The 15,110-nt window shown below is 45.6% G+C and overlaps 1 protein-coding gene across 10 annotated transcripts in view; it reads right to left on the reverse strand.

Annotated features, from left to right (window-relative positions):
• Positions 1 to 1,631: 1,631 nt before the first annotated feature.
• GluClalpha (glycine receptor alpha 1) overlaps positions 1,632 to 15,110 on the reverse strand; it is an 82,142-nt gene continuing 68,663 nt past the window's right edge. For 7 of the 10 annotated variants that reach the window (XM_076525430.1, XM_033480415.2, XM_033480414.2 and 4 more), the window contains one exon: positions 1,632 to 14,330. In XM_076525430.1, the coding sequence (XP_076381545.1) occupies positions 13,422 to 14,330 (909 nt within the window). In that variant the 3' untranslated portion in view covers positions 1,632 to 13,421. Of the gene's footprint in view, positions 14,426 to 15,110 lie in introns of all 10 variants that reach the window. The other 3 variants (XM_033480422.2, XM_033480421.2, XM_033480420.2) reach the window with 1 other exon arrangement.

Genomic DNA, 15,110 nt, shown 5'->3' on the forward strand with positions numbered 1-15,110 from the left:
GTTGAAACTGGTAGACAAGCGGTACAACGCGTCAGGCAAGGAAAGTCCGATTGTACGACAAGGATAGAAAAAACAGTAGTTTGTGAACTAATTTTCCCTATACATTCCAATGCATAAGACAAGGACAGAAAAACATTTAAAGTATTAAAAAATAAAACATCGTTCGTATAAATAATTAATTTTCTGTCAGGTCCTTCGAAAATTGATTATAGTTCGCTTTTCTATAATAATTAAATCATTTTTGGAATTGATGATAATAAAATGGATTTGTATATATATTCTAATTATATTTGTATTAATAAATAAGGGCACGTTTGGAAGGTTTAACGGGTCAAATTGTAGCTGAAGGATCAGACTATACATCATTTTATTAAAAATATTATCAATTTCATTATTTCTTTTACATTTGACTAGTTACATTCTGTTACACAACAATGTAATAAATACTACATTCCACTTTGCAATAATGTAATACATTTTAATTGTTCATTCTGCTTTGAATGTGCTTTCGAAATGAGCTTTATAAATCGGCAATCGATGAGAGGAAGCAGTTTCAATTCAACCCAACGAATCTGCATTACTGAGATCGATGACATTTAATTTAATTGATTATTTCTAGCTTATTTTTATTTATGCTATATAATTTATTTTAACGCATTTGAGCTCCAATTGCCAGTTGTAGACTTCTCACAGTATCATCATTTGTTCCTTGTTTGCACATAACTTGGGGAATCTGAAAGAAATTGATGTGCTTAATTAATATATGATATATATATATATATATATTTATTTTATTTAATTTTATCATATTCTATTATATTTATATATTGCCATAAAAAAACAACTATGTGGTTCTTACGTGTTGCATTTTCTTGTTATACATAAATTTTCCCACGTTCGATTAACGTTAATCATTACCTTCGCATAAAATATTCAATTTCTCTGTGCTCAGAGAAATTTTGCGTAGTACACGCCCTGCAAAGATTGCCATGAGTGATCTGGTAAGAGTACCAATTTATTATGCAGTTGACATTTCAATTATTTATTACGTACTTAGCGTGAAATTACCTGATGCATGTGGTCTGCCATTATGTGTCCCAATTTTCTTTGGTATATTTGTTATACATTCTACGCTTTATTTGTCCTTTCTCTTGTTTTTCTTTGCTCTTCGGTCATAGATCAAACTAAATCAGCGTTTCATTTCTCTTTTTTTTTTCAATGGACAATACGTACAAACATATTAACAGTTACTCGAAGATCTTCAGCGTCGTCTGTTAGGCTCGTTCCGTCGTCGAAAATCGAGAAACATAAAATTCCTATCGGCGTGCGAACATGAAAAAATATAATATAAGGGGGTAATGCGGAAAATAAACTGTTCTATTTACAAATCAAGAATCTCTTATTCATCAAACGTGTTGACAATGTATTCCATGTTAGGGGCTTTCTCTCTCGATTTAACAACAACATAAATCAATTATCAGCGTAACGTGTTTCTTTTTCTTTTTTTTTTGCTCCGTTGCCGTTCTCTCCACGCTGTTACGTTCCTTTTGCCTTTTGTTGCACTTTTTCTTTCTTTCTTTCTTTCTTTTATTTTTTTAATCTTTTATTTTTGATAAAAAATTCAACACTCGTGATTCTCTGATAGATATATTCCTTTCCTGTTTCAACTTATTACATATCTTAAGCTACAAAGAGAAACATTTTGTACTTATAATAACGTTACACAGTGAACACACTAAAAAATTACTAAAAATCAGATTCACGGTCCGGGTTGTCTCGGGAATTGAAAATATTCTTACCTTTCCTCTTAACGTTGCGATTTTGAAGTCATAGAGCAGATTCGGTATCTATATGTATGTGTACATATCTGTATCATATACTTATACATACATACATACATACATATATATATTATTATTATATATTTGTATTATTACATAAGTACATATAACATAATTATGTCGGTATAATCACATTATATATAATTAGTATAATTTATAATTATATGATACATATATAATGTATATATTTACGCGCGTGTCAGTGTGTACGTATGCGTGTGTGCGTGTGTGCGTGTGTCTGTATATTTCCCTTATATCGCGGTTCGATAAAGTCTTTCGTACCTTAGAAATGAGAAAAAAAAAGAAAGAGGAATCTCCATCGCGATCCAATTTATTTCATAAATCACCCTGCTAAGATTTCACAGCAATAGTTCAGTGTTCACGCGATAATTCGTGTCCCCTATCGGTGCTCTTTGCGGGAGAATCCGGCTTAAAAAAAAAAACGAAACGGGGGGAAATAGCGGCCGCAAGAAAACTATATACTCTCTTTTTATAAACGCGTCCCAATTAAAAATCCTTCCGCCTTCATTCTCGTGCCCTTTGTTTCTCCTTTTGTCTCGCTGTTTTTTTTTTCCTTTCCGTTCGAACGATCGCGAATCAGTAGCTTCAAAGAAAGCGATCGAATCAATTATTGAACAGCAATTCGCGGCTACGTGGCAAAGTGAATGGCGTGATTAGCGTCTCTAACGATACGTTTGTGGCAATCCGCTAATTGTCAAGTGTCGCGTACACTTCACGAACAGAATCTAGAAACCATCGACGCAAGCTACAACGTGCTGCCACGGTTCGATTAACAAGCCGTTTCTCTAGAAACACTCCCTCCCTCCCCCCTCCCGCGCTCCCAATCGAACGAACCCAGCGCGAATTCTCCTTTCGCCATTCTGTCCAAGCCACGAGGATTCGCGAGAAGAACCCGTCCCCGGATAAACATTCGATATAATCCGAACGAATGTAATTCAATATAATTCCGAATGCTTATTATTTATGTCAAACATTAAACTTAACAATAAATTTAAGTGAGCAACCTGCGCAGCTTCGCGGGAATAACAAGATTTATCTCTAGATCGTTCGCCGTCTTCTTTTCATGTGTCAACCCTCCGTCGGCGGGCGCCGGGTCCGTTTGGACCCAGAGTTACCGAACATTCCATTTAAACTCTAATTTTCTGACGGCCGTGTGTAATTATTAACTATTGAAAAAATATATATAATATGATAATATATGGTATATATAATAATCTAATAATAATATAATAATATAATAATCTATAATATATATAATATATTAAATATATAATAATATATATTATATATAATAAATAAATAAATAAATATATATATATGTAATAAACAATATAATAATAATATATAATATATATAATATAATATAATAATATATATTATATATAATAAATAAATAAATAAGTAAATATCGAAACTGATAAAAGGATTAACTTTGGTCTCAACGAAGCGATTTCAATAATATACAAACGAAAAAACGAATAGTATAATTGAATAAATCTCTAGCCGCGGCTGCTATAAATGCTGAAAAATCTGCGCCGTCCAAAGGGCCCAGCACGAGCCCAGCGATTCATCGAAACGTTTCTCGAGAAACAATCTGTATAATTTCAATCATTGAAAAACAGGCACGGTAGTTCCACCGTTAACACTCGTATACAAACAAATGAGCAACAATAACAGTATTTGTTCTTTCAGGAGATAATTTTCAACGCGTCGATGATAAATATTGGGACCGCGGACAACCGGAACACGCTGTGATCGAGTCCTCGTGGGCTTCGTCAGGATGCGAGAACTCCTTGTGTTTTCGATAGCGTTGTAAACAATATGTGTACGTAAATTGAACGTAATCGAGTACAGAACGTGCAGCCGATTAGCACTGGACGTTTCCCGAACGACGGACGTTTCCATCCGGGAATCAAGAATCCTTCTCCCCTGTCTCGATCTCGTCTTTTTATTTCTCTCTGTTTTCCCCCCCTTTTCTCGCGTGACTCGTCCCGTTCCACGAATTCGATACAGTTCGTTGGACAATAGGAGCACCAGCGAACGGCGGCGCGACCGCCATATCCGGGCAAAGTATGCTCGTGTCGAACGTCGAATAATAAACGGGGTCACTTTTTATTCGTTCGAAAATTACGTGTCATCGTCGAGCATCTCGAACGGTTCAACGTCGAACGGAGAGAAAACACATTTTTATTTGCAATTTCGAGGGTATAAACTGAAATATAAACGGGGTGTCACACCCCTATTATTATTTATATTTATACTCCGTCTCGCACCGTGTACGGCGCGGAAATCAGAACCGACAAAGGTGCGTGCACGTTGCATACTTGAAATATTAACTATTCCTCCGTCACCGTTTCCCGTCGTTGTCTAACAAAACAATAATAGTTTGAGAGATTGTGTCTCGTGTGAATTTCACCCAGCTCAGGCTGTAACGAATCGAAGCGCGCTAGAAAGAACCGGCTCGAATTGAACGAGAACCGAACGAAACGGATTCTGTTGCCCTTTCTCCGTTACAAATGAGATCGTTTTCGCCGAGATATTAAAGTAAAATCGGTCTACGGGGTTGCACGCGCATAAATGGCCGCCGTGACGGCCGCCCGGCGAAACGAATGGAAATTTTGATTTATCCATTGTGTGAAGTGGTTTTACCGAGGTTAAAATTTCTCTCTCTCACTCTCTCTCTCTCTCTTTCTCTCTTTCTCACTCTTTCTCTCTCTCTCTCTCTCTCTCTCTCTCTCTCTCACGATCTCGTAACGACTAGATCTAGAATCTCATTAGAATTAATCTCCGCAGTTTTTTTTATAATAGTTCCGCGCGTTTGTCCGCCCTTCGACAAATTGGCCCACGGCAAGCACAATGTTTGTTTTTCCGCTCTTTTGTTTTTACAATTTAAAAAATCTTCGGCGTCCCAGCCCCCGACGGTTTTTATATTCTATACTTCAAAATCGCCGTTCTCGCACGTCCGCCACAGTGTCCTGGACACCAAACGAAAAGAAGAACATAGTCACGGATATACACGTACATATACATATATCATCATCTTCGATTCGTTAGATCCTTCGGTTTTTTTTTCTTTTCGCTTTTCGTTTACGTTTTTTTCTTTTTTTGGTTTGTTTGTTTGTTTGTTTGTTGTTACTTCGGCTAGAGATTTCGTAAGATGATAACGGTGGGGATTGGGCTCCGCGACAGGCTTGGCTTCGTTCAGGCGAATCGTTCACGCGACACGAATTTCATTCCCGTCCCCGCGGTGTCCTCTTCGATCGATGATCGATCGTCGGCTTCGTAAAACGATTCCTCGTTTTCTTTTTTGTAATGAACGATTATCGTGTGAAACGATGAGCCGCGAGTCTCGACGAACTTTTACGAGCGAATTTCGCTGGGAATTTTCGCGGATCGGCGATCGAACGATCGTCCGAGCCGACGCGAATCTTCGAGATGTCGAGATTTCGTTTTCCAGGAGAAAGAACGCGGGAAATATTTCACGGAAACGGCGCGAAGAGAAGTTGCTCGAGGATCGGTGGACGCCAACGATTTGGCGAGATTGTAGAAAATATTTTACGGCGATGTTTTTGCTCGCGAAAAAGGATCGAATTCGTCGGGAGACCTCGATAAAATCGTCGACGAACGCAGCCTCGCTTTTTTCCAGGGGATTCGGCGAGCTTGCCGCTTCGTTTCCGACGCGGCAAACGATCCACGGACCGCGGATCCGTGCGCGAGATCGTACATCGAACAGGATCCAGATAGAAACGTCTCTCGCCCTCTCGACGACTACAGTGAAACGGAAATGTAGTTCGTAAATCCTGCGAATATCGTTCCACTGTCCCGAGTCTCGTCTACGCTGGTCAAATGGGTTTCGAACCCTGGACGCTTTTTAACCCCTTGACGTACCATTTTCCTCGCAGTTACTGCGATTAGAAACGTCTCGATCGCACTAATCTCTTAGAAGGGAAAGAAAGTTGATGCTTATCGTGTGCCTAAATTGACTTGAACGCTTAAATATTGACGACGAGAGATTAGAATTTGATTCCAATGTTAGAGGACAGAATAACATCCGCACTCGATAAGTTATTACTAGAAATATTCATGACGAGTCGGACTCGTCGAAGTACGGCAAGGGGTTAAATAGTCGTCGAAATCTAATTCGAAGCAAAACACGCGTCGCAATCTGCTCGTCGCGGACGCGCGAAATCCGCAGTCGCTATGATCGAATCGCGGCGAAACCATTGCACCGAACAACGATCCCACGCGAACGTTTCAAGCAATAATCGCTCCGTAACGTCGCGGAGCGTCGTGTTTGCCCGTCGTTTGCCTCGCTAGCGTCCCGCGGTGCCGCAATCGAAACAGCCGTGAAGCGGTGCCCGATCCCGGAACGGTACCTCCCCGTGTACCAACAACATATAAAAACATGAAGGTGATTGCCTGGTTCTGAATTACGAAGAATGAACGTGTGATACGCATATATCGTCGCGAATTAATTAAGTTTACGGGTGTCGTTTACGCGACCAGTCCGGCGACACGTTTCCTCCTTACCGTTCCGTCGACGTCTCTCTCTCTCTTTCATTCTCTCTCACACGCACTCTCTCTCTCTCTGTCCCGTTCTCTCTTTCTCCCATTTTCTCTCGCTTTCTTTCTCTTTCTCTCTCTCTTTCTCTAAACAGTGACACAACGTTTACAATTCTGGGGGTGTTGTGGGGGGTGGTGGCGGCGTAGGTACATACTTCGGGTAGGTTAAAATCGCGACGATCTCTCCCGGCTCCTGTCGAACGTGTCACATCGCCGGATAAGTGTACGCGCGCGGCTAATCAACGTTTATACAATCGGGGCCGTGTTCCGCGCGCTGTCCCATTAGACTGCGGATCCCGATGCGTCGGCTGACCGATGCGGTGCCGGCCCGTCGGGAGATCGTCGATCGAAACGGAGCCGCGAAGCGCGGACATTCTGTTCTGGTCGGGGGAGACCGGGCCCAAAACGTTCGGTTAAAAATGTTCGGGCAAGCTCGTTCCTCCACGGAACGCGAGATCGTTTCGACCGAACGAACTTCTTCGACGCGCAGCTGACATCGCGAAGACAACTTCGTACGGATCGTTCGAAGCTTCGAAGTCAGCTTCGAAGACGAATCGCGAAGGGAAACGGAACTTTTCGAGCCAGTTTCCTTCCTCGAAGCTCCATCCGTCCCTTGTCTCAGTCGTTCGTCCCCGTATCTCGCACGGTTCTCGCCGATTCGGGGTAGCTTGTTCGTCGTTTCATCGGTTCCGATCGATCCCGTCCCGAATCCGCGGCTTTTCTTCGCGCAGGCTGTTCGCGAAGTCCGCTTCGTTTCTCGACTATCGTGCGGGAAACGTGAGTTCAGAGTAATAGCCCTCTAATGAAGCGAACGGTGCGGTTAAACGAGCGAGACGTGGGCGCGATCGTGGACTATCGGCGGAGACATAATCGCGGTATTTTTTACAAGCTCTCGTATTGGCCGACGACATCGGAAGCGCGCGTTGCGAAGAGAACTTGCGGAACAACCTGACGGACTTCTCTCTCTCTCTCTCTCTCTCTCTCTCTCTCTCTCTTTCACTCTCTCTGTGTCTTTCTCAATTATCGTCGATTTGACGGTAAGGGGATCGATTGTGTTGGGGAAACGAGGGACGGATCAGGGTTAACAAGCGAAGAATACCATCGACCTATCGTAAACTTTCACCCCTTTCTCCAGTCCTCCTTTTTTGCTGAACAACCCAAGAAGAATCGTTCCTTCTTACGACGATTTCTGCGATCGATAATGTCCGACAGCTACGCAAGATTTTTTGAGCAAGATTTTGATGCGAGATTTCGACGCGGAAACCTGACGATTTTGATGCGGGATTTCGACTCGGATACCGCCGCTCGCGACGACGTTCAAATCCGACCCCCGATCCTCCTCGATGTGGCCGAGCAAAATTTCGTTGCACAGATATCCGATCCGCTGCCTCGAGCACCGCTCGACGCAGAAATGCCGGGACTCGATCTTTCCGACGGCTGTACAAAAAATTTTGGTGGAAAAATCTACAGCTCACGGTGACATACACCGGTACCGTCGCCCCGACGTAAAATCGCCGCGATCGACGATACATCCGACAGCGGCGCGAGATATTTCGTGGCGAAGGTGGGCCCATGGTGAACCAGTTCGCTTCTGCTCCCGGTCTCCCTAGACGTTTCTCTAGCGACCCGTTGCACAGGGAACTCGATCGAGAACGGAAGTTAGTTTTCTTTTTGTTTGACCGATCGCTTTGTTTTTCGACGCACCGAACAACACCTTTCGTACAGGTTCGCCCGGAAAATGAACCACCACGGGACTGCACGGACTGTGCATCCGCAGTCTAGGCGACATCGTCACGCGGCGAGGGGCACCCTCGTTTCGAGCTCCATCCCCCCCGCCCCCCCGCCCCGGTGTAAAAACTCGCGAGCCCGGCGAATCGATCTCGGCGCGGCTACACCTCCTCGTTAATTCACGATAAGAATACATATATATAATTAATCAGCGTTAAATTGGTTTTTTTTTATGTCAGTCGTTATTGAGCAGGACGTTATACTGATCCGACATTGCGCTATACGAACGAATCTGACGAATGAGCAAAATCAAAGGCGTGCGTACGCGGCGTTCGGAAACCGATGCTTTGATTGAGAAATCTTGTCTCGTCTCTCCAACGGCGCTCGCACGCGACCAGCGTGTTGTCGCGCTGTCACGCAGTTTTCATCCTCATCTCGCTATACATATACTCTTCCGATTTACTCTCTCCTCCGCCTCCCTCTCGCCACTCCTTCATCGTCTTCTTCTTCTTTTTTTTTTCGTTTTGTTTGCGGTAAATTCTTTTTTTTGGAATTCTTTCATCTATACTCTCTTATCGAACTAGAAATCGGCGGCGAACAACCGAGGACAACGATACGATAAACGATAACTCGTTCGCCGAATAACGGAAAAACAGTTTATGTGTGCGTACACGTGTGCATGCGTACGCGTATGTATCGTATTATATTTATAATATATGGTGTCGAACAAACGTCCGCGTGCCAGAACGGAGAACTGAATTTTCGGGCCCCGGCGACGGGGCCCGCGGAAACGTAACAGTGTTAATTACACGCGCACCCGCTCGATGGAAGATTCGTTTCGATGGACTCTCGACTCGTCGCGGCGGGTCTCTTCGTTTACAACGGCGACAAACAATCAAACGTAGCACGCATGCCGAAACGGAAAATTCCATCCCTCTTTGCTCCCTCCCCTTTCTCTTTCTTCCACTCTCATCCACTCTCTCTTTCTCTCTCTTTTTTTCTGTCTCTCTTTCTCTCTCTTTTTCTCCCCTCTCTCTCTCTCACTCTGCCTGCCTCTCTCTCTCTCTCTCTCTCTCTCTCTCTCTCTCTCTCTCTCCCTCCCTCTCTCTCTCTCTCCCTCCTCCAACCTTCCCGTTCTCCGTTAAATTGCGACACTCTTTTTTTCCGGGATTTTCTCGTCGTTTTGCATTTTTTTCGGGTTTTGCTTATGCTTTTCAATTTTTTATCGACAAAACACACCAAAGCGAACGCGCTTTTGATCCGCGCGCGCGCGGGCGCGTGCAAATAAAGTTTTCCACCCGCGATCACGAGTCGGTGGATCGATTTTCAGCGACGACCGATTCACGCGCGATTCTCAGTCCGTCCTACGTTTTCTGCTTTTGCGATTTTTTTCTTGTTTTCTCTTTTTTTTTTCGTTTTTCGTTTTTCTTTTCTTTTGTTTTGTTTTGTTTCGATTTACCCTTTCCACTCGTAGTCGTGTCTCCGACCAATTGTGTACGCTTCGCGTTGAACAAATGTTAGATATCCTCAGTCTCGACTGGTCAATGAGCAATACGTGGGGCGGCCCGGGTCAGCCGGGACCCCGAGAAGTGTCCAAGGGAGAGCGACGCGAGTCGACGACTCGCGAACGATTTATATTTTGTTTCTCTTTCGTCTTCGTTTTCGTTCACGCCCTTCTTGGTTCTGTTGTCTGTTTTATTTTCTCTCTTTCTCTCTTCCTCTCTCTCTCTCTCTCTCTCTCTCTTTCTCTGTCGCCTCGAGTCAACGTTACAAAATTCGTCGATCCGAAATTGCTGTCCCTGTAAGACTGAGGATTTTCCCTTTCTCTGACTCTCTCCCTCCCCTCCTCCCTCCCTCCCTACCCTCCCTCTTTTATACACAGGAATCATTGTTTCATTAACGATTTACTTCTCAATTATATTAAGTTATATTATTTATAAATTTATTCGCTTGTAGTTTCGTCAACAGGCCGTGGCTATACAGGGCCCACTACATTGGTTTTCATCCAGTGGCGCGCGGTCTCCCGATTATGCATATATGTTACAGGTGGCTGTGTGTACGTGTGTATGTAAACTGTCTGCTGCGAGTGTTCCCGTCCTATGTGTCGTCCATATGTACTCCTCTCCTCCCGTATGTGTATAATCGTGTGGACGTGTGTACGGTGTGTACGCTTATGATACGTGCTCGCAGAACACGAGGGATACGGATTTCGTTACACCGTTCTACCGACTTCGTTTCTTTCCCACCCTTCCCCCTTTTTCGTCACCTCGATCGTGCTATCTGTTCTTCCGGCGATTACCCTAAAGACCTCGCCGACTACTTGCTACTGTATCGAGCGTTGTTACTTCGTTGCGCTTTCCTTGGTCTTTCAATCATCGAACTTCAGGCACGGATTTACGGTCTATCTTCGTTCTTACGACGTAGATTCGCGAGATACTATTGCGCGGAGACGACCAGCTGGCTGGCTTGGAACTGTAATCGGTGAGTTTCCTCATCGGTGATTCTTTTTTTCGGTTTCTTTTCTCCTCGCGATCCTTCGTTAGGGGCCGAGGTTCTATCGCTGGCTGATTTGTCGTTAATGCTCGGACGGCGTGCGAAGACGACAATTTAGCTGGAAAAAGCTGTTCGATTTGTGTTTATTAGGCTTCTCGATTGTTCATAGTTCGCTAGATACGCTCCTGAGACGCTTAGTTTGGTTAGTGACCGAGGTTTTCGCTAGCTAATTTGTCGTTTATGCTCAAAAACGCGCGAAGACGACAATTTAGCTGGAAAGGTTGTCTGATTGGTGTTTATTAGGCACCTCGATTGTTCATAGTTCTCTAGCTACATCCCTGAAACCTCCATTTTTGTTACTGATCGTGGTCCTCATTAGTAAATTTGTCGTTTATGCTCAGAAGCGTGCAAATACGACAATTTAGCTGGTAAGAGCTGTCTGATTTTTATTTATTAAGCTCCTCGACTGTTCACAGTTTTCTAGCTACACCCCTGAAACCACTATTTTTGTTACTGATCGCGGTCCTCATTAGTTAATTTGTCGTTTATGCTCAGAAGCGTGCAAATACGACAATTTAGCTGGAAAAAACTGTCTGATTTCTGTTTATTAAGCTCCTCAATTGTTCACAGTTCTCTAGCTACACCCCTGAGATTCCTATTTTCGTTACTGACCGAGTATTTTGTTAGCTAATTTGTCATTTCTGCTCAGAATCGTGCAAATACGTCAATTTATCTAGCAAAAGCTGTTTGATTTCTGTTCACTAGGCTCCTCGACCGTTCACAGTTCTCTAGCTACACCCCTGAGACTCCTATTTTCGTCACTAACCGAATATTTCCCTAGCTAATTTGTCGTTTCTACTCAGAAGCGAGCAGAAACGATAATTTATCTAGTAAAAGCTATCCGATTGGTGTTTATTAGGCTCTTCGTCTACTCATAGTTCGCTAGCTACACCCCTGGAACCTCAATTTTTGTTACTGATCGAGTATTTCGCTAGCTAATTTGTCGTTTCTGCTCAGAAGCATGCAAAGACGACAATTTATCTAGCAAAAGCTGTTTGATTTCTGTTCATTAGGCTCCTCGACTATTCACAGTTCTCTAGCTACACCCCTGAGACTCCTACTTTCCTCACTAACCGAATATTTTCCTAGCTAATTTGTCGTTCCTACTTAGAAGCGAGCAAAAACGACAGTTTAACCAAGGAAAGGCTGTTTGATTGGTGTTTATTAGGCTTCTCGACTACTCATAGTTCGCTAGCTACACCCCTGGAACCTCAATTTTTGTTACTGATCGAGTATATTCGCTAGCTAATTTGTCGTTTCTGCTGAGAAGCGAGCAAACCGACAATTTATCTAGCAAAAGCTGTTTGATTCGTGTTTATTAGGCTCCTCGAGTACTCATAATTCGCTAGCTACACCCCTGGGACCTCAATTTTTGCTATTGGCCGAGTATTTCGCTAGCTAATTTGTCGTTTCTTCTCAGAAGCGAGCAAAAACGACAATTTATCTAGCAGAAGCTGTTTGATTGGTGTTTATTAGGCTCCTCGACTACTCACAATTCGCTAGCTACACCCCTGGAACCTCAATTTTTGTTACTGATCGAGTATATTCGCTAGCTAATTTGTCGTTTCTGCTGAGAAGCGAGCAAACCGACAATTTATCTAGCAAAAGCTGTTTGATTCGTGTTTATTAGGCTCCTCGAGTACTCATAATTCGCTAGCTACACCCCTGGGACCTCAATTTTTGCTATTGGCCGAGTATTTCGCTAGCTAATTTGTCGTTTCTTCTCAGAAGCGAGCAAAAACGACAATTTATCTAGCAGAAGCTGTTTGATTGGTGTTTATTAGGCTCCTCGACTACTCACAATTCGCTAGCTACACCTCTGGGACCTCAATTTTTGCTACTAACCAAATATTTCCCTAGATAATTTGTCATTTATGCTCGCAAAGCCGACAATTTACCCAGGAAAATCAGTCTGTCTTCAACAACGCCCGCTATCGTCTCCTATCAATCACCGTCTCCATCGCGCCAATTTGTCGTATCTGCTCAGTGCCGTGCAAAGACGAGAAATTCAGCCAAGCGAAACTGTCCCCTCGGCCCCACCGCGGTTCGCAATCTTACAGAACCACCATGGTTTCACCCTAAATGCCGAACGTATCGACGCTCTCGTCGTCGTTCCGCAAGCGTTCACCAGCCGACCGGCGGTCTCGGCACTTTCGGATAGATCAGAGGAACACGTTTCGTGCTAGAACTGGGGTGGCCTGGAAGTTTTAGACTCGGGCTTAGCGAGTTGATTCCATGCGCGATGGTTCCCTCTCAGCTGGTATACAGTCCAAGGTAGTTAACGATTATCTCCCAGGGATTCGAGTGTTCATGGCCGAGGTTGAAACGGCTCTCAGAATTATCGTTGACGCCTGTTCCGCGAAGGTTCCGGCTGATACGTAATCGACACATGAAATCGAGAACTCCGAGAACCGGAGCAATCGTAGCTCCGAGCTCGTACCAATGTAGCGAATGGTATTACGTCCGATGATACGAAGAAGAAAGACGCGTTTCTCGGAGTAGATTTATCTTTCGTTGAATCGTTCCCGTCGTTTCCGCGCGTTTTGCTCGTTTTATTCCGCGAATCGATCAACAAGAAACCGAACTGAGTCCGTAGACGGCCATCGAACTCAACAAGGCGCGTCGCAACGTCATTTCGGTTATGCCAGTTGAGCCGGAAGCTTCGCGGAAGCTGCGCCGGATCCGCTCCGAGCCCCCGGCGCGTGAATACCCGACTTACTTCTGCCTGTTATCGCTATCCTTGCCCTGGAACAAATAGTTTGACCAATAGGCGAAGTTGAAGAGGATGAAGGTGAGAGGAAACGCGCGTCGCGCGATGAAGTCGATTCTCGCGCTGCCCTTGTCCCGGGACGTGAACCAGCCGCGAGGGATCAGGCCCCAGCAGCATTTGTCGTTCCGCGAGAAGGATGTGCGGCCGGCGGCTGTCGGCGGCGAGGGTGTCGCCCTGCGAGACGTGGTCGGGGATGGTGTGGGCGATGGGAACGGGGATGGCGACGGGGACGTGGACGGCGAGGATCTTGCGGAGCTTTTGCAGGAGTGTCGGGCGCTCCTCGGGGAGCAACGGGCGCTCCTCGGGGAGCAGCGTCCGGTGCCCTCGGCGTTGTGCAGCGACGGGAACGAGGCCGACCTCGGCTCGTTCTGGCTCGTGTAGAACCGTGGGTGCTGGTGACGGTGGGTCGAGAGCGGCTGCTGTTGCTGCTCCTGCTCCTCCTCCTCCTCCTCCTCCTCCTCCTCCTCCTCGTCCTCGTCCTCGTCCTCGTCCTGCTGCGGCAGGACGCAGTGATGGTGGTGGTGCTGGTGATGATGGGAGGGCCTGTAATGGTAATACAGATGCCGATGCCGCGAACGATGGTGCGATCTGGCGTTGGTGTTCGTGGTGGTTGTGGTGGTGGTGTTGGTGGTGGTGTTGGCGGTGGTGCCGGTGTGATACTGGTGGGAATGGCCGCGTGCCACGTTCCTTAATCCAAGCGCTTCCTTGTCGACGTTTACTCGTCCTCCCCCTCCTTCCGGAACAGGTAGCTTGACCAGTACGTTAGGTTGAAGAAAGCGAATACGATGGGGAAGAAAATTCTCGATATGACGTCGATGCGCTTGGACTTCGTCGGGAACTTGGATAGCCACGACCTGCAGCAGTTTTTTTTTCGTGGTTGCATATGTAATTCGCAGTGCTGCATCCTATCCACCGACATGGTGTCCTCCGGTGGTCGAACCAGAGGTTTCTGAAAGCAGTCGGACGACGGCGCAACATTAGTCGGCATCGATCGCGACCGTTTCGAATCGGGCCGTGGTGGTCACTGTTTTCAGGTGTTCCCGGGGGAACTTGTTCGAGATACGTGCGGCCCTACGACCGGGAAAACTCTCGCCTCGCGATCCTAGAACGACGATCTTGACGATACCGAACGCGCGAACGCTCGATCCGCGTCGAGCTTCGTTCGTCGCGACAAAACTCGTTGCTGCGAACCGGTTCTCGTTGATCTAAGGACGTTACTCCAAGGCTGAAGATCGTTTGACCCTCGGTGGACGGACCTCGCGGAGGCCGAGGCTGGGTCGTTTCGCTACTCGTGCCGAAAATCAAGCGTGGAACAGATTCCAAAAGCGTACTTTCTTCTTTTTCCCTCGAGTGACCCGCGTTCGGTCCCGCGAGGGCTAGCCTCGACGAAATCGGCTCGTGTATCTCGAATAGGTTCCCCCGTGAGTCCAGGCATGGGCAACGAGAGCCCTTCGGCAGCATTTTGGATAGCCCTAAGGGCAACGACTCGGAACAAATCAGATTCGAGGGACCCGGAGGACCGGCGTCCCGTCTCCTCGTGGCTCTAAAGAAAAACGTGTTTTCCGATGGCCCGATCAGGGCAATCTTGGCCCGTGCCTGGTCTAGCATGTCTACCAGACTGCGGATGTTCAAGC

Source organism: Megalopta genalis, chromosome 11 (genome assembly GCF_051020955.1).
Source record: "Megalopta genalis isolate 19385.01 chromosome 11, iyMegGena1_principal, whole genome shotgun sequence".
NCBI lineage: Eukaryota > Metazoa > Arthropoda > Insecta > Hymenoptera > Halictidae > Megalopta > Megalopta genalis.